Source organism: Marmota marmota, unplaced genomic scaffold (genome assembly GCF_001458135.2).
Source record: "Marmota marmota marmota unplaced genomic scaffold, marMar, whole genome shotgun sequence".
Lineage (NCBI taxonomy): Eukaryota > Metazoa > Chordata > Mammalia > Rodentia > Sciuridae > Marmota > Marmota marmota.
The window spans coordinates 89,247,405-89,272,873 of NW_026000026.1; the positions used below are offsets into that span (position 1 = coordinate 89,247,405).

A 25,469-nucleotide genomic window follows, 5' to 3' on the forward strand; every position below is an offset into this window, starting at 1 on the left:
TGGACTCTATCTACTACAATTAAAACTATGGAAAAAATGGCATATGTCTGCAGGAAGGGAAGGGGGAGAAACATAGAAAATTAAGGTAGGTAATAAGTTGAAGGTACAATATTTTTTGTTTAACATAATCGTGCCATTTGTTTAGCTTTTAAAAAATAGCTCAAAATGAGCAAGCCATGCATTCAGAATCACCAGCAACATGGAAATATGAGGAAATTTATATCAGAACTGAGGACTAAGAAGATCTTTAAATATATGGAAATACAAAACTAAATACAAGATGAAGATGAATATGCCTTAACTAATCAACTTAGCAAAGAGTCACTGAATACCTGTTTGAGATGCTCTGACAATAGAGAGACAGGGCCCTATCCACTTGAGGTTTGTCATTCTAGTAGCATGTAACCAGTGGGTAATAACATGACATCAAAGCAGAAAGTCTTTGTGTCTGCACTTGAAGGAAGGTAGTGAAATTCTTCATTCTGTAGGCCAGAAGGTAAGAGTTACAACAGCTGCAGCCCATTGTAGAAGACCTGGGTCCCTGCGCATGTTATTCTGGTTGGACGACCCAACTGAGACTAAGGGTCCAAGACACCAGGAGCTTTCCTTTGCTTCCTAGCAGGCCTCCACACACAGCCATCCACTTCATGATGTCTTATTCTGTCTATGTCACACTTTCTGTAGTCTGGTTTCGATGCTTCTTTCAAGGTGTCACTTTGAGAGCATTTACATTGCCAGTAAAAATGTGCAGAAATACCCACAGATCACCAATCCTGACTGTGTTTCCAATTGCTTCTTTACAGTCAGGGGTGAGTTCACAGTTGTCCCCAAGGTCATTACTGTCTCCCTCTTTCTCATCTGCCCTTTCACAGATCATTGCCAGCTTTGGGTCCCCTTCTGAGGCAGTAAGGTGAGGTCGGGTCAAGATGAAACAAGATGAGGAAACTAAGCTAGAAAAGCAAGACCCTGGTCGATTTGCTCATCCTTCTCTTCTGCCACCTCCCACCAATCTGCAGTGGAAACCCAGAAACTCCCATTTCTGACTGCTGACATGTGTGCTGTAACAGAAAACTCAGCTACACAGGGCACATCAGAGGCCCATGAGCCAAGTCTGGCACACAGATGTGATTTGTTTGGCCCGCATAGTATTTTAAAAAATCGAATCAGTTGCCAACTTGTAGACCTTGGGTAATTTCACATAAAATTCTGAATTTCTGGCTTTGCTTTAAAGTATCTGAAGCTACTGCAACATTGGTTCACTTTCCCCATGACGCCAACAGTAGCTGCTCCCACCTATCTATGAGGTCTGTGCTCCCCACTTTACCAGATCCCCTCTGTGGTTGCTCTACTAAGGCACATGCCCTGCCTAATCTTGACTAAGCCTCAGAGGGTCACGCACTCAAATGCCCTGACCTTGTGGGTATTCAAGGGTTTGACCTTCAGAGGGAATTCAATATTAACAATAAGTACCATCACCACTATCATTACTACCACCTTTTTAAATTGGTGTCTCCTGCCAAAAATGTTGATGTCATTTGTAATTTAAGACAGAAGTTGTATTTTTAAGATGGTTTTAAATTCTTATAGCACAACAGCAACAAAACAAAATTTCTTACAAATAAACTACTGCTGGGGGTCACAATTTGTGCTTTCACTGAGTCTCTGTTTTCTTTCTTAGAAAACCTTCACAAACATAATGTTACAAGGTGGGGATTATGCTTCTAACTGGAATACGGGAGGGTTCTTGCTTTGTTGTGGATTTACATGGGTCCATTTTACTGCTGAGAGCAAAGAGGACAGAGGAAGTCATGCGAAGGGCAAGCCCAGATAGACCCCAAACCATCCTCCATCTGACCCAAACCAGCAGCTCAGAGACAAGAGGGCTGCCCCTTCTCAGGCTAGCAAGGATGAGTTTATGCCTGAGTGAAAAGTAATTTTCAGGCTTCCCAGAATGGGCAGTTCAGCTTAAAATCCTTCCCATGAAATTTTTATTGCTACGTATCATAGTTGGCCATGGGCCCCCTTCAAGATCCCAGGACCTAGTCATCTGTAAATTTGTACTGCACCCCCATACCATCAGCCTACAACCTGCGTCACTTATCCCTGGTTCTCTGAGATCTCCTGAGGGCTTTCTATTTTCTGATAGTCCCTCTCGCCACAACACACATCTCTCAAGATCTGACTTAAGTACTGTCCACTGATTGAAATTATCCCATTTCAAGCTCAGTTTGTTTTAAATGTATCTTCACTGCATTAGCAATTTTCAATTTGTTATTCATGTAGGCAAGTGTGTTCTGTGTTTTGTTTTTTTAAAAGAGAGGAGAGAAGATGCTAGGCTGGGGCAGGGTAGGAGAGAAAGGTAAAGGAAACATTTTTCAATGGTTTATTTGAAAATTTGAAATTTTTTAAAATTTGAGTAGAAAAACTGATAGGGAGGGAAAGAAGAAAAATATTAGAGCACAGGGACACAGAATCAGATGCTGGAATATATGCTGCGTGGAAGCTGCTGGTGACATCTTGGTTTCTTCTTTGAATGCACCCAGAGTACAGGGAGAAACTTACCCCAACTCCAAACTAATGCTTGGCTTGGAGAGATGAAGAATGAAGTAAAAAAAATCATCAACCATGCACAGCATCTGTAGGCTTTTCCAACTTCCACAGAACTTTGATAAGCTGCCAAGAGCAGAAGTCCCTCCAGTGCCTATTAAAATGTATGTTAGGGGCACATGCCCCTGATGGGTCTATCAACAACATGTCACCTTCTCATGAGTGACCTCAGAGATGGCCCCACTATTTCCCTCAAGGGAAGATTCCCCTGGGAAAGAGCTCAAAGTAACAGAGTCAAATGGGATCATAAAAAGTAGCTAAGCCACTGAAAATAGTATGTTTCCCTGTTCCCCAGTACTATGATTTTCGGTGACATCTTGATTTTTTCTTTTTTTTTTCTGTTGTTGTTATTTGGAAAAGAAAACTAACTAAAAATCATTTCAAATGAAGACTTCCAAAGAAATCTGTTGGGTAATGGCAGCATCACTGGAAAAAGCTTAGAGTGGCCAACAAAATTTCTTTGAGAAACCAAACTCCATTTTAATGTATACATTCTAGTGTGCTTGGCTTATAAAAGGCTCATTGATTTGTGACCATAGTCACATATCACATAAATCGCTTTACTGAAATTCCTTTTAAAATGGATCGCCTCACTCCATTTTACAAGGAGTCAGTATGGACTCATTCTGAAGGCTCAAGTTACACACATTTCTCATTTTCTGCCAAAGTCACTATTCTTACATTTACCAGTGTACTATGAGTCTTGGTAATTAAAAATAAGCTGGGCTTGTCAAAATAAATGAGCAGAGTACATTTGGCCATGAGGTAACTTCAACTGATTTGCATTACAATTTATTTTTTCACTCTTGAACCCACCAACACTTGAGAAAATATAGCCACTCCCTTCCCCCACCCCGCACACACACACACACCTGCCAAATTCACACTGGGATAAATTTTCAGTGTGAAAGCCGGCATGTAGATATTCAGCTTACTTTCTTCAATGTAAGAGCTTTTTTAAAAAATCACAAACTAAGAACTGGAAGGCTTGGGTGGAAATGTTGTCCCCGTTGGCTCAGTAACTTGGCCGGCAAGGAAGCATCTCCTTCCAAATGCTGGATTCAGTTTCCTTCCCTCTTTGATTCAACAGTGGCCAGAAGCATGGCAGTTGCTAAATGCCTAGTCTAGAAGCAGAAAAATGACAGAGGCAAGAAATTTCTACCAGAAAGAGGCAACTGAAGGAGTGCCAAGCAGTACACACAAGGAAAATTTGGGAAAGCACAGCCCTGCGGCTTTTCCCCTGTTGGTGTGTGGAATATTCTGGTGTACATGCTGCAGGGCTGTACAGTACACACAGTGTAAAGTGAGAGGAACAAGAAAACACACCGTTACAATGTAACATGGACTTGCTTAGATAAACACACAGGAACCTAGGAAGCTCGTCTAGACCTTAGAGAGGAGAGGAGCCTGCCTGGGGTAGACAGAAAGCTAAGGATGAGGGGCAGGGGCAGGAAGAAACTCTAGGAACAGTTCTAGCATGGGCAGAGCCTGGAGGTGAGAATACTGAAAGAAGATTTCTAGAAACATGACTGATCTAGCACCTATTGCTATACTTTTCCCTCTAAAAAGAGATTTTGAAGGGTGAATACCAGAGTGGTGGGGTGATAAATAGAAATACTCAGGGCCATATTTCTAAAGCTAGAGTGTAGACAGAGCACATTCTGGAACATCCTATTTTCTGGCTTATTTGAAAAAATACAAGTGAATATTTGATATCAGACAAAAGACTTCATTGTAATATACTGAGCCTGCTCTAGCTCCTGGGGAAGGAATAATGTGTTTTCTCCGTGCTGTCCTGGGGGGTCATTCATGATTTCTGAACTCTAACACCAAGAATGAACTAACTTTCACTAGAACTTCAGAGCTTGGATAGACCTTAGTTTTAAGCCTAGGGAAGAAATGCATGTTTATAATTATAATTTGTGTGTGTGTGTGTGTGTGTGTGTGTGTGTGAGAGAGAGAGAGAGAGAGAGAGAGAGAGATTTAAAATGAATTTAACACTGCATCTTCTTCTTGGAAGAAGGGAACAATTCATGCTCACAGCAACTGTACAAGAGAGAATAAAAGAATATACAATAGAAAAAAAATACACTTGAACACACACACACACACACAAAATGAAAAGTATATTGTGTTCAGTTCTGGAGGTCACTTCTTAGGAAGGCCGCATTCTAGGTGGACTTCAATGTACCAGGACACAGTGAGGAAGCCAAGACAGCCAGGATTGGGAAACTCTTGTCTTAGGAAGCAGGGCTAAGGAAATATCAACCTTATAGAAGAAAAAAATTTTTTTTTCTCTCAAGAATTTAAAAATTCAGCAGATAAAGAGAAGGATTTAATTTTGAGGATAGATCTTAGAGGAAGTTGCAGAGATTCTGAAGGTCTATAATTAAATAGGATGCTTTGCAAAATCGAAACCACCCAGAAAGAAATAGTTCAGACCAAAATTTGGAGGGATACACTGAGAAAGGAAGAAGGGAGGAGGGGATGGGAGGATGCAAAGGAGGAAGAGGAGAAGAAGGAGCAAGAAGAGTAAGAGGAACGAGACAATGAAGAAGGTGGAGAGAGAGAGGAGGAGGTTCTGTGTGGTCTGAGAGGACACTGGGAAAGGTCCTTGAGGTCCTTGGGACTGTCCTGATTTTTATCCTTCTTGAGGGTGCTACCTATGACAATCTCTGTGAATCTTGCTCATCCTCTTTCATTTGCTGTCCTAATCCCACCAGGAGCTTGAATGAAGTATGAGAGGAAAAGGGAGAGAACAAAAACGTTAAAATGAAAATAATTTTAAAAGAGAACTGGAATGTTGCTCACTCAGTGAGCATAGGACTTTCTGTTGCAGATGAAAGCTTATTAATTAATTCCACAAGGTGAAATGCTGATCTAATGAGACCTAAACAAAAAGAGAATATCTGGGAAGAAAAAGAAAGCATTTCTACCACTGGGAAGTTGAGTATGGGCCTAAGCCAACTGTGTCTTGCACTGGCTTCTGGAAATGAACTATGGAATAATCTGGGAACTGGTTTCTTAGTTATGTACAGGAAACTATCCAAATCCAAGTTCCAAATTTTTGGCGCACCTGAGGTGGTCATGCTTTATTCTTGATTTTGCAAAGATTACTTATTTCTACAGTGGATTTGTTCGTTTGGTAATTGTTGAAATGTATGGAATACAGACAGCAATCCTGGTTCCCATTTTAGAGAGAAGGAGAAATGACAGGAATATGCACGGAGAGCACTGAAGATGACCTTTTGAGTCAGTTAACTTGACTTCATTCTGATCGTTTGTGGGGATTAAACTCTGAAGCAACCCTAGACTCGTGGCTCTCAAACATTAGTGTGAATGAGAATCATCCAGAAGGCTCATTAAAACAGATTTCTGGCCCAGAGTTTGATTCAATAGATCTAAGGTGGGGGGTCTAAGAATCTGCATTTCTGACAAGTTCCCAGGTAATGCTGATATTTATGGTCCCAGGAACACATTTAAGAATCACAACCTAAGATCAGCATCCATTCCCAGCTCTGGCTACATCTGCATTTAATTAGAAGATGATGACCTCTTCCCCACATCCTCCAGCTCCCCAGATGTTAACTTCATTATACAGGATCCATGCCTAGTGCCCTTCTGATTAAATTGCCTCAGTGGACTCCACTGAGCATTTCCCATGAAGACCACCTGGAAATCTCAGAAGGTCTTACGTCGGGCTGTTTTGTTTTTAATTCCCAGTGCTGTGTAAAGGACAGACATTGGCCCACACAATCCTACAGAATTTAAGCCTTGGCTACTTTAAAATTTACTTCCTCTGTAGTATATTCATGAGAGCAAAGATGTTCTAAGTCTCTTTTGTAAATGAGATCCAGATTTATAATTTTCAACGCAGTCTTTTTAGAGCAGGAATCTCAAATTCCAAGGTACTCATTCACTATAACTATCGCAGAATAAATCCCAAGTCTAGTCATAAAAAAGGAAATTTTAAAAATATAACAGGAATAAGCTAAGAATTCAACGCTGACACAAATGTATGCACAGATATTTAAAATAACTATTCCCTGTACTAAAGCACTCTAAATGGCTGCACTGAAAAATAAAAACCCAACCATGTATTTTTAATTGTAATTATAATGTGATTACTTTTATTGATCAAGAAACCAAATTATTAGGAACACTTTATTGGTTCTTTTGTAATTTGTAAATGTACCAATGTAATAACCAAAAGGGGAAATAAATCATGTATAAAATAAATGTCATTTTTTCTGACTAAAAGAGTATAGTTTGATATATGTTTTCATGTTTAAGCAATGACAGTGGGCTACCTGTCTGTAGCAACCAAACAGTTGTACACCTACATATACACACTGAATATAATTTAGCAAGTTAATTCTTTAATTCAATGCTTTTATTTAGCCCTAATATACTAAAGATACTTAGGGTAAGGCCAGTGAATAAAATATACTTCCAGATTACATGAGGTACTATTACTAAAAGTGCAAAAAAGGAACACCACACACCTACCTAATGTACTTCCAATATGTGTGGAGGCATTTCAAGAAAAACACAGATGAAAACATAAGATTACTCAGGAGTATCTTTGGGAATTCATCTAGGAAATGTTATCCTCAGTTTCAACAGTATGTTGTTTTTTTTTATACAACACATTGCACAGAGTAAATACTTAATATAGTGTTAATTTTGAGTTCATTTCCAGACTGTGATTGTTGTTACTTTAGAATTGCTACATAAAAAGTCTTGGTATTATCCTAAATAACAAATGGTGTGATGACTATTTTTCTTCTATAGGCAATAACTTAGCGATCTTATGTCTTCCTCTTGCAGTTTCCCTCGTTAGTCTATTTTGGAGATGAGTCAATTCTCTAGCAGTCCTTTCAGAAACTGTTATTTAATAAGGGCTATGAAAACTTTAGCTGAACCCACCAAACACAAGGCCTGTTTTCTGGGGATTAAAATTGAGTTCTTGGCTATTAAGCATATGGAGAAAGAGTAACATTCACAGACTGTGGTGCGGGTGTTTCCTCCTTGGCATTACAGAAAGACACCAACTTCATTTTATAATTAACCAACATAAGCAGGAAAGGACTGAGAGCAGAGAAGCCTGAAGAGAGGGCTGTGAGAACAGCTGGAATAAAGACATAGGCTGCCAAGTCTTTCAAGAAATAGACTAAGATAAAGTGAGAAATCCAAAGTGGAGTGATCAACAACATTAATAAAATACTGAACTTGGCCCCTCTAAGAATTTCAGTTTCTGAATCATCATCTCCAATCCAGATGTCACCATATGTCATCTTCTTTTTCTCTGAGAGGAGGAAAGACATCCAGAAACAGACAAAGACTAAGATAGCTAAGGGAAGAATATCAATCAGAACTAAAAATATTTTCCCATAGTAAAACTCTACCTGCTTGTTTCCAAAGCCAATTAAGCAATCCATGTAAATCCTGTTAGTAGACAAGGAGTCTGTATCGTTTCCTGTGTTCAGGTATTCTGATTTTCTAGTATAAATTAAAACTGGGATGTACACTGCCACACCAGCCACCCAAAGTGCAGAGACCCGCTTCAGGGAATGTTTCTGTTGGTCCAGGTTTGCAGCCTCACTGGAGCAGTAGACAATGTGGTAGAGCTTCCGGTGGTAGAACAATGCAAAGTGTAACAGGAACCAGATGGCCAGTGAAGTTGTCAGGGCTGCAGTGAAGTGCAGAACTTTGCAACCAGCCGAATCCAGCACGATACCAGAAGAATACACAATTTTCATGACATTGACTACCAAGTTTTTTATAAGGTGGACAAATACAAGACTGAAAGTGAGAAGAAATGATGTCTTCAAACATCCAGAGATGCACTTCCTTGTAGAATAAAATAAACAAGTGTTTCCCACAAAGCTGACAAGGATTAGCATGGCACAAGCGATGATCTCAAGCACGTCTGCAGAGAGCTTCATGGTAAATGCCAAATCAGTATTTCAAATACCTTTTCTCTTCAGCTTGGCTCATTAGGCTTCCAGAACACTTTTGAGGGGCCTTTAAGAAAAAGATCTCTTGTTTTTTTTTTTTTTTAATCCACTATATTGAAAAAATCTTCAACTGGTAATATTTTAACAGTTCAAAAACGGTCCATAACAGAACTCTGCTTGCTCCAGCAATGAGCAGCTGAAAACAGAATGACTTCCCAAGAGAATGCTGTTATATCATCTCCAGGGGCTTAACTATGATGAAAGGTTCTAGGTATCATTGCTTAATTAAAAGTTCTCAGAAATATATTTATGGTACTCTAATGCAATTTCCTAGACATAGAATGATACAGTTTTCAAAACAATAGGGGGAGAATCAAATTAAGTTCATTATAGCAAAGGAAAGGTGGTCACTGGTTAAATCACCAGGAAATATCACAAAATATGAAAATATTCAAAATCACAAAATATCAAATTAAGATTGAAGGGAATAACATGACAGATTTATACAAGTGCAGTATTTTGTACTTTACTATTTTTGCAAATCATGGATACCGTTACCTGTTCTGATGACCTCATGGGGTTGTTAGGAATACAAAAGATGATAGAAAATACTTGTGAAGAAAGTAGAGGAACAAAAAAGGAAAAAAGAGAGCCACAGAAGGCAGATGAAGATAGGGTAGGAAGAAAAGGAAGAAGACGTTTTTATAAATCTAGACACCATATCCATGACCAAATCTCTAAACTGTTGGTTAACAAAGTATTTAATAATTGGGAAATGATTAGAGAAATTTTCATGCTTGGAGAACAAGAGGCTGGGAAAAGCCTTCTCTTCTAAGTATGACTGGAGAGAGTACAGAGCAAGGGTAGAAAGATGGCACTGAAATACACTGTCAAAAAAAACCTGACATTAACTCACTTTCTGGATGAATCCTGTTGGCCAAGTATATCCCAATGATCTTACTTACTCTGAGGACAAAGTACTGTCATGCAGGACTTAACAATAGATAGGCATAGGTTCTGAAAAAAATGCTTTGATATCTGATCTCATCATTGTGTGAACATCACAGAGTGTGATTACACAAACTGATGGCTGTGACATCACTAGATGGCACAATCTTATGGAATCACCATCATCTATGCAGTCTGTTAAATGAAAATCTTACGAGAATCCTGGCTGTACTTTCCCTCTATTGCATTTGCTTGTAAGTGTTGTTGTCAATCATCCTACTCTACACTGTCAAAACATGAACTTTCTCCTGACCCAGAAGTGCAGTGGAACTAGTTTACACTGTTGTGAGCAATTGTGCTCGCCTCTTTACAACTCTGTGTCCAGTGATTTCATGCTGACAACTTATAATTAGCAGTATCGGGAACACGCACACTATGGAAATTGACAAATACTACAATTCAAGATGTTTTTTGGAGGGAAGCTATTTTCTTAAGTACAACAATGGTCTGAAAAAAAGGTATGGATTAGAATGATATGAAATTAGTTGATACTTTATCTGTATAAAAAAACTCAGTATTTGGTATCTGCCACCCTTTCAGTAAGGAAATGAAAATCTCCTAGAGTCCAAGTGGTAAGAGAGTTATCACAGTATTAACAGAGAGAAAATCTACACCCCAGACTCCACTGCTGGGGTAGGTGGGGGTTAGGGTCTGACAATTTCCTACTAACTCCTTTTCCCCTAATTGTATACAAAGATGGCTAACTCACTCAGAGTTGCCACACACCAAATTTATCTTTCCTTAGAAATATCAATGCCAATTGTAGTTAAATAGGAAATCCTGTTTCTGATGATGATGATGATGATAATGATGATGACGACGATAGTGATAATAAAAATAACACAAAATAATGCTCATTTTGGCTATAATTTCTTTGACCCAGACACTGTGTTGGTGTTATGCTTTATAAATTTATATGATGTAATCTTTCATATAATTCTCATTTCACTGATAAGGAAATAAAAGACCAGAGAGTAAACTGCTCTAAGTTATGGGTGAATAAGACAGCAATCCCAGCCAGTTATGACTGATGTTCAAGCCACTGGCTCTTAGGCTCTCTTCACACATACTTTCAGACTATAGATTTTTCTACTAATTAGTCTCAATTTCCCACTAATGATTTATAATTGGTACAACCAACAGATAAAGTCTATGAACATGCTTATTTTGAGAAGACTTTCCTTGAGTTTATAATATACAAGTCATGAACATTTTTGAATGGTAGTTGGTTTTTCCCGTTATCTTCCAATAATAATAAATACTAATGTTTACAGTTTGGTACCTTATGAAGTCCTACAAGCATTCTGTATGCTTGATTCAAGTTGCTTTACTTGAAATGGAAAAATACTCTATCCACAAGAGAACACACAAAAATCAAGAGCTTTCTTATATACCAATGATGAACTGCTGGAAAGAAATCAATAAAATTCCTCCATTCCCAGTAGCCCCCCCAAAATACTTAGGAATAAATATAACTAAAGATATAAAAGAACTCTATGATTAAAATTATACAATGCTGAAGAAAAAAGTGAAGAAAACCTTAGAAGATGGAAAAACCTACCATGTTCATAGATAGGTAAAATCAATATCACCAAAATAGCCATAATATCAAAACCAATCTACAAATTCAATGCAATTCACATCAAAATACCAATGACATTCTTCACAGAACTAGAATAAACAGCCCTAAAATTTATATGAAAGAATAAAAGATCCAGAATAGTCAAATCAATCCTGAGCAACAAGAGTAATATGGGAGGCACCACAATACCTGATCTCAAATTATACTACAGAACTACAGTAACAAAAACAGCATGATGTTGGCATTAAAAAAACATATATGAAGACCAATGGAATAAACTAGAAGACTCAAACAAATGCACACAAATACAGTTATCTGACCCTTGGCAAAGGTACAATAGCCTTTTAAACAAATGGTGCATAGAAAAAGGGATATTGGTATATAGAAGAATGAAACTAAATCCCTACCTCTTACCCTGCACAAAAATCAACTCACAGTGGATCAAGGACCTAGAAATTAGACCAGAAAATTTGCAACTGTTAGAAGAAAATATAGGGACAACATTCCAATACACTGGCACAGCCACCAACCTCCTTAAGAGTCCAAAAGATGAAGAAATAAAGCTGAGACTCTATAAATGTTAGGTAATTAAATTTAAAAGATTCTGCACATCATAGGAAACAAGAGTATGTAGAGAGAGCCTACAGAATGGAGAATATCATTGCCAAATACACTTCCAACAGGGGCTTAATAACAAGAATATAAAAAGAACTTAAAAACTTTACACCAAAAAAACCTTAATAATCCACATAATAAATGGGCAAAATATCTAAAGAGACATTTCTCAAAATAAAAAATACAAATGGCCAGTCAACATATAAAAAGTTATTTAACATTTTAGCAATCACGAAGATGCAAATCAAACTACACTGAGATCTCCTCTCACCTCAGTTAGAAAGGCAATCACCAAGAATACAAATAATGATAATTGCTGATAAGGATGTGGGGGAAAAGCTACACTTAAACATTGTTGATGGGAGCAAATTAATACAACAACTTTAGAAAGTAGTATAGAGATTCCTCAAAAGACTAACGGTCTTTTGGTAACCATGTGACCCAGATATCCTACTTCTTGATATTTATCCAAAAATAATTAAAATCAGCATACTATAGTGATACATGCATAGGAACAGATAGGCATAAAGTAAATATTCCTAAATATAGAGCATCAAAATTCACAATAGCCAAGTTATGGAACCAGCCTAGGTGACCATCAATAGACAAACGGATAAAGAAGAGTAGGATATATGCACAATATATTTCTACTCAGTTATAAAGAAGAGTGACATGATGTCATTTGCTCGTAAATGGATGGAACTGCAGAACATTAGGCTAAGTGAAATAATCCAGACTCAGAAAGTCAAGGGTCAAATATTTTCTCTCATATGAGGAAGTTAGACAGAAAAATGTGCATCTCTTGAAAATAGAAGAGAGATCAGTAGAGAACAAATAGGGGACCAGTGGAAAAAGGGAAGGATTAGAGCAGGATGTCAACCAAATTATGCTATGCACAGATATGAACATATCATAATTCATTCCAGTTTTAAATATAGTTATGTTTTAGTCAGCTTTTTCTCTGCTATGACTAAAAGGACTGACCAGAATAATTGTAGAGGAGGAAAAATTTACTTGAAGCCTCACAGTTTCAGAGGTCTTGATCCATAGAGAGCTCGTTCCACTCCTCAGGTCTCCATGCAAGGCAGAACAACACAGTGGAGAGTGTGGCAGAGGGAAGCAGCTCACAGGATGATGGGGCACAGAAAGAGAAAGACCTCCACTTGCCAGAAACAAATATATACCCCAAAGCCAATGAACTGCTTCCTCCAGCCACACCCCACCTGCCTCCACTTACCACTCAGTTAACCCCATCAGGGATTAAGTCACTGATTAAGTTAAGGTTATAACCCAATCATTTCTCCTCCAAACCTTCTTGCATTGTCTCACACGTGAGCTTTTGGGGGACACATCTAAACCATAATAAACTGTAATGGGCCAATTAAAAACTAAGTAAGTAAATAAATAAAAAAGAAGAAAGACCAATAAAGTAGAGGGAAGGTATCAGCGGGAAGGAGGAATAAAGGGAAAGAGGAAATACTAGAGACTGAAATGAGGAAAACTGTATTATATGCATTTATGAATATGTGAAAATGAACCTACTGTTTCATATAAGTATGATGCACTAATTTTTTCAAAAGGATCCAGAAGCACAAATGACTACCTGGGGTAGATTTGTAAAGTTGTGAAGGACAACCCTAAATGACAAGCAACCTATGAGCCCACTGTATTAATCAATTTCTCATAGAAAAATAACTGACACTGGATAATGTATAAAGAAAAGAAGTTTTATTTATCTCATAGGTTTGGAAGCTAAAATTCCAAGATCAGGCTTCCTTATTTGTTTGGCCCTTGGTGACAGCCCCTTGGCTTTGTTCCACTGTGGACGATATTATGTTAGAAGTGTGTATGAAAGGCAGAGATCACATGGTGAAAAAGGAAGTCAGAGACAGAGAGAGAGAAAGGAGGGGTTAGTCTGACTTTTTCTAATAACCCACTCATGAGAACTAACCAGGATCCCATGGGAACTACATTAATTCCTTCCAAGGTCAGCAGATCCTAGGATCCCATCACCTTCCATTGGCTCTACCTATTCAAGGTTCTACCACCTTCAAATATGCACCCTTACTAAAGACCAAGCTTCCAATCTATGAATTTTGGGGGATGCCCTCGAACCATATTCAAACCATAGCCTTTTCTTCCTCAAGTGCTCAAGTACAGTCTACAATGCAACATGTATCCATCCCCAGGAGTGCCAAAGTCTTGACTCATTCCCCTGTCACTCAAAAGTCCAAGACCAAAGTCTCATTTGAGAATCAAGGCAACCTGCTTCCAGGTAGAAGCCTATAAAATAAAAAACAAATTACACCTTTCTAAGCTTCAAGGGACAGGCAGACACAAATAAATATCGCCTAAAGAATAAATATATGCCTAAAGAATAAATATATGCCTAAAGAAAAGGAAAGCGGGGCGGGGGTGGGGGAGGGTCACAGGTCTCTAGCAAGAATAAATTCCATCAGGATAGACACTTAATCTTGAAGTTCTAAGTCTGACATCTTGTGCAACCTTTAGGGGAAAGGACCTTAATCCCTCAGGGAACCCTGTCCACTGGCTTTGCTGGTTTCAAGTGACATGGTTCTCCCTCTGGCTGTATGCTGAGGCCTGCAGTTTTACTAGGCTGGCTCTGCACACTGCTGGTTGCTCTACTTTCCTGGGGTCCCTGCTGTGGATCCACTTCAGCAGCTCCACCAGGCATTTTCTCAGTGGAGAATCTCTACTGGCTCTGGTTCTGGAGCGGGTCTCTGCCTGGCTTCCCAGACTTTCCTTTGAAATTCTGGTGGAAGCTGCCACCACCCCATAACGTTTGCGCTCTCTGCACCTGTAGAACTAGCACCACAAGAACACTATCAGAGTGTGCTGCCGACATGAACTATGTTGGATTTCATTTGAACTATAGCTTCAGCCATGGAGTACATCACTAGTGAATAACAAAAAGACTCTTGTGGAAGACCCGGGCAACAAGTCCATGGAGAGATCACCGGAGTTCCCTGAAATATTTCTATTCTAGGTTTCTGGGCCTGTGATGGCAGAAGTGGCCTAGAAGGTTTCTGAGATACCCTGAAGGCCCAATTATCTTGCCAATTAGCATATAGTTCCTTTTTTCCCAGGTTAATCTCTTTAGCATGCTGGACTACTCTCTCATTGTGTTCTCTCAAAGGTGCTTTTTCTCTTCTCCCCTGGCCAAGCTATGAATTTTCCTCTTGCTCCCAAATCTCACTGGAAATATGACTAAAAGCAGCCAGAAAATGCTTTGCCATTGGAAATTTTTTCCACCAAATATCCTAGGACACCCCTCTTAAATTCATCCTTTCATAAAGCTTTAATGCATGGATACAACATAGTCAAGTTCTTTTAACAGTTTAAAAAGGACGACCTTTACTACAATTTCCCATAAAATCCTCATTTCCCTCTGAAAGTAGTTCCCTAGTCTTGTTTTCTGAGCCTTCATCAGAATCACCCCTAATGCCTCACATACAGCATTCCAGGATTTTTCCTAGGCAGCTCCTCCAAATTCTTCCAACTTCTGCTTGTTACTTAGGTCCAAAACGAGTTCTACATTTTTAGGTTCAGTTATAGTAATGATTCCAATTCTTGGTACCAATCTTCTGTATTTGATCCATTTTTCCATTGCTATAACAAAATACCTGAAGTTGAATACTTTTTAAAGAAAAGAGGTTTATTTAGCTCAGTTTGGAGGGTTTAAGGGCATGGCACCAACATCAGCTCAGCTCTGGTAAGGACCTCATGGAAGATAGCATCACAATGGCAGAAGTACATGTGGAAGGGAGAGGTCACATAGTGATAAAGGAAGCCAGAAAGACAGAAAGAAGGCCAGTCTTTCTCTTTTACAACAATCTTCTCATGAGAACTAGAGCTACACAAGAACTCTGAGGGTAGCACCCTTAATGATCCACTCACCTCCCACTTAGTGTTCCATCACCTCCCAACATCATCACACTGGTGAATGATCTTCCAATATATGAACCCCTGAGGAACACATTCTAACCATATTCAGACCATAGCACCCACCTTTATTTGAGATTTAACTCTGGGATAATAAATTTAAAAATTAACTATATGGTACTATTTTTCAGATATGCCCATAGTCATAAATATGGCAAACAACAGATTTTCCTTGGCATCAGGGAAAAAGTGTCATGTTTTTCTTTCAAGGTGATCTCTAATATTAGAAAAAAGAGACATTTTTAAATATAAGAGGAATATTATTAATTTTTGTGAATATTTGCTTACATGATGAATACTTTCCTTTATTAAGTATGTGACAATAGGACAAAGAGTGTTTACTGAGAACTTATTGTGTTCCATACTTATGCATATGTATGTCATTGTCCCTACCTAGAATTATATGGTTTAGTTGTAAGAACATGTTAATGTATAATATATATGTCATATATATTATACTACATTCTGTATATACATGTATGATATGGGATATTATATTTGTATTTTAATATTTATCAATAACCAATAAAAGCGTACAAGTCAGGGCTGGGGATGTGGCTCAAGCGGTAACGCGCTTGCCTGGCATGCGTGGGGTGCTGGGTTCGATCCTCAGCACCACATAAAAATAAAATAAAGATGTTGTGTCCACCAAAAACTGAAAAATAAATATTAAAAACTTCTCTCTCTCTCTCTCTCTCAAAAAAAATGAATAAGTCCATGTAATAGGTCACCAGGTTGTGAATGCAAACATAAACTGTCTGGGAAAGAGAGGGATCCATGTGGGTACTGTTTTAATCTCCAGTTCAAAAAAAATAAAGAAACTAAAGCCTGGAGAAAGTTAAGCCATTTACCTAAGCAGCATGAAGAAGTGGCATTGAACTCCAGGCCATTTGCTTTCAACAGCTCTTTTTGAGAGAGACGAAGGAGGGAAAGGTTGTTGTTAAACAGAGGTGCTGACAAACCTGGGCGCCAAGCCGGGGAATAACCATTGCAGTGCCATTGGTGCCATCCTCGCACCGATGAGCTCCTTAAAGCCAAAGTCCCATTTCTCAGAGTGATATCCATGGCCCAGAGCCAAGAGGGCCCAGGAGGCAATACTGCATCCTCCACCAAAGAAGGTAACTCTGATATGGACACTTCAAGAGGGAATGAAAAAAAAAAATCTTTCTTTGAAAACCAAACATTGGCTCTGCCAATCCAACTTCACTGAGGTCACTTGAGAACAGAGGAGTTCAAAGGTTCTCTACAGCTTCCATTTACTTTGGCATAAGATTTAACAGAAAGAGAACTAAAGGGGAATTTATATGGCCCAGGCTATTTTCCAAATCTCAAACTGCTAAAAGTTATTTAGAATTTGCTTTAACTCCAAATCACATATAAAGTGGTTCAGATGTAAATGCTTTCCGTGTGGCATAAGGCAGTCTAGGTTTCCTTAAATGCACATATGCAGTTCCAATATTAAAAATTTCAAGTGGAAATCCCTAAGTACCTCGGACTCCTCTTGATTGGAGACTGCCATTACTTTGTGCAAAGCTGGGTCAGAAAGTGGTGAAATAAAACACGCTGCCTTCATTTGGGCATTATGTTCTCACAGTAGCACTAAGATAAACAAACTTCAGAGGCTCAGGGAAGGGCATTTACTCCTTTAAATTAAGTATGTAATATAAATAAACGTCTTCTAAAAAGAGATGCCTGAAACTTGATTCAAAGTCTGAATCTATACGGGGGCACTGATGTATTTTAATGAAGATCAGGATGGAGTGGAGGAGGGGGACTTACATCTTGACAGCAGAGCTGGTCTAACCAAGCAGCATTATTCATTGACTCACAGAAAGATACTGCTGGAAACTGATTTGTTCACTGGCCAGGAGCAAAAATTAATATTTGCATTTTTATATAAAACCAAATGGAAGGAACTACCAAATCTTCTACCTTTTAATCAGTGGTTGCCTGAAGTTCTTTTAAATTCTGAGCCAGTGAGGTTGTGACCAGCTAGGGTAGAACTACAAACCCCTAGCCCCAAATTAGAAGTGAATGGAGAAGAAATTTCAGGCTGGCTGAGGCCAGAGCAATTAAATGGTAATTGCCTTTTAGATATACTAATGTCGCTAATTATATTACTGTGCTAAGTGCTGGGAACTGTGGATAAGAGCTCCAGGCCACTCTGGTGGGAGAAGAAGAGAAAAGATTTATTAAGTCTGGCACTGAGCTGGAGCCTTCACATACGTTATCTCCTGAAATCCTTACAATAACCCTATGAGGTATTATTAGATTCAATAAGGCTGAGAAACTTGATCAGTTCCAGTTGGTTCGGGACTGAGTCAGGAGTCCCATCAGATTTGTGTGGCTCCAAAATGCAGTGGGTTGGCAAGCCCTTGAGTAGAAACAGAAAGAAATTTGTGACTTCTGGATATACTGGATTCAATAACTGGAAGCAACTGGTAGCAAAGAAAGATGAGAGAATTTGAGAACTAGGCCACGATGAAAAGTCGGCAAGTAGGAGGCCCCCAGGAGTATCTTTCATCATTGTGTGTGGAAAGGAAGAGCCCCAGATGGGAAAGCTTTGTGAGCAGAATCTGGGATGCCCTTAGATCTGAATGCAGGAGGGTGGGAGGGAAGAAACTACCACCATAAGCAGATTGAGCCTATGGTGTTCAAGGAAGCTAACTCACTACGCTGGACACAGCAGGGACCAGGGAAGAGGTCCCCAGAATGATTAAGGCTAAAAGGCCTGCTGAACCTGAAAGTAAAGTGGAAGAGGCGGTGGGTACCTATACATCTGGCACTTTCCAGGCCAATCTATCAGAATGACAAAATCTGCTAAAGATGGCCCTAGGGATCAGAACCCAGAAGACCTAGGCTAAATCATGTATGGACTGTGGAAGATTTGGCCAGCCCTGACTACTTATGTCAGGTTTCTAGGAAGAAGTTTCTCAGAGAAAATGAAATGTAAATAGACGTGTATAGGTTTGTATGTATATGGTTTTGTGTGTGTGTGTGTGTGTGTGTGTGTGTGTGTGTGTGTGTATATATACTTACTCAGTCACACAGCTATGAGATGATCATGGGACTCAAACTCTGAACTCAGATGGAAAATTGCAGAATGATAATGGTTGCTAATTTTAACAAGTGTTTAGCTCCTAATATAATAACTATTATAGTAACAGAGGTACTTTCTGCTCAAAATGAAAACATGGTATACAGGATCTTTGCTAAAGACTGAAATTCTAAATACACTGTCTTTGCAGCACAAGCTCAGTCCTTCGATAAGAAACTGTGGAAAATCTCCCCTGCTTCTTCAGGTCTGACTCTGGCCCTAAGTCCCTTGGTCTCTATCTCTCTACCCTTTAAAGACCAACCTTATCTGCTTTGTTTTGTTTTGATGCATCCGACTATGCATAACCTCAATTTCTACCAACTCTACAAAAAAAAAAAAAAAACCCACCCAAATTCAGATTCCATCCCATGTTTTCTCCCTTTTCATCCAAACTTTCAAGAGAGGTATCTATCTATATCTATCATTGCATTGCCACTTTCTGATCTTCCTTTTACTTGTTAACCCAGCACAATTTAGTTTCTCCTTCTTTTTCCTCTGAAATTATCCAGAACATTATCATCTCCTAGCAGTAAATCCAAATCCCACATTGATATTATTTTTCTTTTATGCTCTTTTTTTTTCTTTTGCTCCGTATGGCAAAAAATCTAGGCCCACTTCTCTTCTCACTCATATACTGACCTCTAAATACACAGATTCTATCTGCTCCTGGACATCACTACCTGATGTCCCATAGGATCCTCCTCAAACTTAACCTTGCCTGGCAACACCATCATCTTCTGCTCAACTAACATGAGAGACCTAGGTATTATGCTTGGGGCTTCTCTCTCCCTTATGTGCACATCTAGTCATCCCACCAATTAGATTTTATCCTTTCCATTCTTTCTACCATTTTCTTACTATTGCTTCTTATTGTTTTTTGCTTGAATACATCTGAGAACAAAATACAAAGAAATTCGATTTTTACTTCCTCAAAAGCATTCTCTAACTCTACACAATTATTAAAGTGACCTAAAATACAAATATGTCCTTGCCACTTCCCCAGTAAAAACCCACCGTTCTATAGGACAGCTCCTCTCTAGGTCCTATGAAGCCTCCCATGTTGGGTGTCTGCCTTCTCTGCAGCTCCAACCAGTCTCTGACTCACCTGGGTAACTTCAGCAACAATGAGATTCTGGGCATATTCCAAGCTGTTTTCTTGTCCTGGTGTTTTGACTTAAGTTGATCCCTCTGAATCTATCCTCCTCTTCTCAAGGCCTCACCAAGCCTTCCAACCCCAGGACTTTGGCTTCTCACTTGCCAATGGTGCAGTCATTTGCCTATAAACTCACAAAGTCATCCTCCTAGGAAACTGCATTTCCTAAGCTCATTTGCCAACTGAATGGCTTCCAAGATGTCTGGCTAATGGGAGGCTCAGGAAGATGACTGAAGGCACTGGAGGGCAAGGATATTCCATCCCATCTTTTCTCCCTTTTCATCCAAACTTCCAAGAGAGGTATCTATCTGTATCTATCATTGCATTGCCATTGTCTCTCTTTCTCCCTCTGTCTCTCTGCCTGACTCCTGCCCCCACTGTCTGTCTGTCTGTATCTTACTTACACACACACACACACACACACACACACACACTCTTTCTCTGCCTAGGCAATGTCTTCACATATCATCATTCTATCTTTGCTGGAAAGTTCTAACCTGTGGGTGGGAACAGACCTCTTCTCTTTGTCCTTTAAGCCCCTAGGCATGGCAGTGTCTTCCTTGCTATCAGTATTCTCAGGATTGCCTTACATTGCTTAGTCTGGTGTCTTGGCTCTTTTAGCTTTGTAGTAACAAATACTCTATTTTAAATTTCCCTCTGTGTGAAATATTTAGAGTGGTTTCTGTTTATTTGGACTCTACCATGAATAATTCACTTGTTTATTGTTTGAACTTATTCTAAAGACTCGGCTTAGGTGTTTACTTAGGAAGTAACATCCAGGAAGCTTTTAAGTTCACATTTGATTTCAAGTTTAGATTATATACCTGTCAACTCCTCTGTGCAGGAACTGACATTCCTGAACAATCACATTCAATGCACTTTCCATTACAATGTCATTCTCTGTCCATGCATCCACATTCCACATGAGGAGATCCTTTGTCTTGTTCACCCATAAACCACAGCAATCAGCATAGAATTTTAAAAGTACTGATGAAGGAAAACATGAAACTAAACAGGGATCTTTCTATAAAAAGCCAACTTTGGTTTAGCCACAGATGATGTCCTAAACTTTCTATACCAATACTACAAAAAAAGTTACCACAAACAAATCAGAGCTTTATATTTTAAAATAAATATGACACGCTGCCTTTTGGAAAAAAAGTATGTATCATAAAATTGGCCATAATTCAAAAAAAAATTAGGGGTTCAAGATTCCAAAGAGTCCAGAAAGAGAACTGGGAAGAGTAAGAAGAGTATGATATTTCATAACAGTAAATGAACCAAACGAGACACTGATCAAGGACCAGGGTAGTCAGGATGCCAAGTGGAAGAAAACATATCAATTAAAACAGTAGGTTCTTTTGATACTCATTTTATGTTCAAACTCTAGTCCTCCTCAAAGGCTTTATATGTGCCTATTTTATGATTATTCTGTTTTTTGTTTCCTTGCATTGGGAAAGCCATGAGACATCACTATTTACAAAATCAGATTGTCTAGCACATTTGTATCAGCTGACCAATGAGGAAAATAAGATCTAGAGGGGCCTGGTGGCTTGCTTAAGGCCACACAGCTTGCTAATGGAACTGTTAAATAAAAGACACAGATCTCCTGAGTTGTTCTGTCCACTACTCTTTTAAAATTAATTAAAACAAAGTAAAATAAAATTAACAAAACAAATATTTATTTTTTGACATTAGAGCAAGTTTGGTCTCAACTTGGTTGTTGCTCATGCCTTCCTAACAAAGCACTTAGTTCAAGTGACTTCATTAGCTTGACATCCATAAACACTGAACATCTCATTTTCATTATAACCAGGCAAAAGACATAGTAGTATAAGCATCATCTGCCTAGAAGGCATTTTTTTTTTCTTTTTTTGTACTGGGGATTTAACCCAAGGTACTTAACCACTGAGCTACATTCCCAGACCTTCTTTATTTTTTATTTGAGATGGGGTCTCGCTAAATTGCCTAGGGCCTCACTAAATTACTCAGGTTGGCTTCAAGCTTGGGATCCTCCTGACTCAGCCTCTAGAGTCACTGGGATTACAGGTGTACACCACTGCATCCGGCTCCCAAAAGTCAATTTTTTGAATGTTCATCTGAAGTCCTGCTATCTAATGTAAAATATCTGAACAACAAAGAGTTGAATATAAATGCTGTGCTTTCATGTGTATAACAATAACATGTGGTTTATTTCTTTAAGAAAATCTTCAGTTTCAAAATATTTAAAAACCAATCAAGAGATGTTTTTAAACTCCTCACCAGCACTGTTCTAGGTGCTATGCAAAACACAGATTTTCTTCTTTATCTCTGATACCTAAGTTGTATTAGATCTTCATATTATAAATGTATATTTATTCCTAGTTTAATACCCATCTTCCCTTTTTGGGGGGTGTAACTCTCCCAGGTAAGGTATGGCCAAGGTGGCCAATTTCAAGCCCAGAGCCTTTGTGAATCCTGGAAAGCATATGCAGGACTTTCAGGCCAAGTTCCTTCTAGGAAGTGCTACCAACTGGTAGAATGGCAAGAAAGCATGCACGTGTGACGGGTTGAATGGCTGGCATTGAGCGCAACCAAGTCAGTGAGAAAAACAATGGAGGCCATGGTACCTGGAACTTAAACATAGCTACTTTCCCTCTTGATGCTATCTTTTGTCTGGGGCTCAAACCCTTATCAATTTTTCAGGCAAGATCAGACAGGTTCAGGGTGGTATGGCTGCAGATACCTTCTGGAACTTTTCAAAATCTCCATTCCCCAAAGTGAAGCAAGCTGGAGCTCATGATGCTGCTGCATTATTCAATCCACTTACATGTGTTTGTTATCACTGTATCACTATGAAGGGGACATTGCCAAGGCCATCAAGTGTGGTTCATGCTTAGTTCAGCTTCATCGGACCCTCTGCTTCATTCCATCAAACTCCAACTAAGGTCTTGGCTCACTCCATTCTTGTTATCTAGTGAACCATGGACATTCTCCAGCTCCCCATCCCCTGGTTAATCTGATTCTGTACTTGGTAACTAGTACACATTCCTATGAGTTCTCAGACTTCAAACATTCCATTTCTACTGATAAGCCTTAAATTTCCCATTCAATATACCACAATTCTCTTCAAATCAATACTGCTATTCCTCTGAATAGCTCTGAGCTTAACAGTGATAAAACATGGTCTTCAATAATATTCTTTGCACTTCCTCTATTCTCAGATTTTATTTTTTTTGCGGGGGGGTGGGTGGTGTGCTTTACCACTGAGCTAAAATCCCCAGTTGTTTTTTTAATTTTAAGACAAGATCTTGCTAAGTTGCTGAGGGTCTTGCTAAGTTGATGAGGCTGGATTGAATTTGCAATCCTCCTGCCGCAGCCTCCCCCCTTGCTAGGATAACCGGTATGCACCACAACATCCAGCAGTGCTCAGATTCTTAAATCTCCAGTGTATCCCTGTAGTGAGCTCTACCGAAAATCTTTGTAGTCTTAGTTCTTCGTACCTCAATAGGCAACAGCATCCATATTATTCTGTGCCAGATTTCTACTCCATTAGCCATTCATCCACAGGCATTTAAATGATGGAGATTTGGTATCCTCACTGTAAAATAGGCTCTTGAGGGTATTGTGAAGATACTTTGATCTTGAACTATGAGGATTAAATGAGATAATACAGGCAAAGTCCTCAGTAGACGTTGTTATTGTTTTTACTCTTCTCCACTTGATCCTAATATGTCCCTTGAGAAGATAAGCAAAATTACTCAATGCATCCAGGTCAGCAGTGATTAGGAAATCAGGACTCTGCAGCTGGAATTTAGAATACTCACACATATTATCCTTTCTTCTTATTGTCCCCAACTGAATCCATTCCCTAGGAGCAGAAAACTTTCAGGATCATTATTTCATAAACATGACTAGCCAGGTTCTTTTGCTTGTTTTAATTTATTTAATCACATTTATTTAGTCAGTTTTATAAATGATTAAAACTTGGGTTGTGCTGATACAGGACATGAAAAATCTTGTCCCCACCTTTTATTTTTTTATACCTAAGGTGTTGCTAGGAAATGATGATGTGATAGCAAAGAATCAAATAATGCTGACGAAAAAGCTATCCTGGAAAGCCCAGGGGACAGGATGAACAAACATGCTGAAAAGGATCATGCTGGGGACCTTTGGGACATGATGTAGCTCTTCATCAGGGGACGACAATAATTCTACACAGGGAGCCCTGGTTTATCCAACTTCCCACAGTTTCCAGGGTGCATAGGGTTATAAAAGTCATCATAACATGAAAATATTCATGAATTGGCTGTTTTAATAAACATTCCCCAATCCCGGCTTCTCTCTGTATCTATTAAATCAACATCTTTGGAATCTCACTGATGTGGGAGATTTAAAACCCTTCTTTAATGTAACACAAATAAAATACAAGTAGGTTGGAAGTGAAATTGCAAAGCTTGCAAAAGATGCAGGATTAGCTAAGTCAGAGAAAGTGATATTGAATATCTGAAATACACACCAGGCCACTAGCACACTTGGAACAGCTAATTTCAGAAACATATTAATAAAGAATGGTGGTATGATGGATGCTTAAAAAAGAATGATCTGACTACTAAAGAATACAGAGAGGACTTTGGATAAGTTGATAAAGCCCCAAAACATTTTTTTTTTCAAAACATTCTCTCTTACTATGTACTATAAAGTCAAACACAGAATGAAGGCTGTCATGTAGTATGAGTATATAATTGTGTTGAAATAAATGTTGGCCAATTCATCCCAAAGAGCTAAACTAAGTTTTGTTAAATATAGACATTCATAGACTTATTTTCATAATTTCATTTGGATTTTTCAAGACAAATTCAATTCAAGACAAATTCAAACTAGGTGATTTCTTTCCTTTGATTTTTGTTTTTTTGCTATTTACTATGAAAACATGGTTCCAAGTTTTTACTGGCTTCTTCTTTTTCTTCATTCCTCTCCTGAATATTCTTAGATAATGAGGCTTTCTGGTACATATAATCATACATTTTCTCATGGAGCATACTTAGAGACATTACAAATTAAACTTAAGTGCTAACTGAATGTAGTCCAAAAAAAACAGTTCTCTCCTTTTTTCCAAGTTCAGCTGTTGAATTTCATGAACTAAAGAGACATGACTGCAGTTTGAGCAACTACCACACGCCAAGCAGTTTACATGCTTAACTATTAAAACTTACAACAACTCTGCAAAGTTGGTACGATTATGCCTATTTTAGAGATAGGAAAATGGCTACATAGGTGAAGTAATATTCACTGATTCACAGAGCAAGTAACCAATAGAAAAAGGATTATAATCCACAACCCTACTCATCACCAACCTTCACAAGAAAGCAGCAGTTTCTCGGGCAGGCTGCACAGCCTGTCGGGAAGATAGATAATCCCCAGCTCCAACACGGGTCCAGGCATTCTGTTCCACTAAAGCTGCCATAGGCATCTGAAGCAATGGTATGCCTTCTTATGCATTTA

General features: G+C 38.8%; 2 protein-coding genes across 3 annotated transcripts in view; both read right to left on the minus strand.

The window, feature by feature from the left end:
- Nucleotides 1-25,469, minus strand: part of LOC107143175 (synuclein alpha interacting protein) — a 160,788-nt gene that overhangs the window by 84,657 nt on the left and 50,662 nt on the right. The window lies entirely within an intron of this gene.
- On the minus strand, nucleotides 4,700-11,904 carry LOC125619133. The gene has a single exon (XM_048811850.1). It carries the CDS (start codon nucleotides 8,553-8,555, stop codon nucleotides 7,584-7,586), a length of 972 nt encoding a protein of 323 aa, XP_048667807.1. The 5' UTR covers nucleotides 8,556-11,904; the 3' UTR covers nucleotides 4,700-7,583.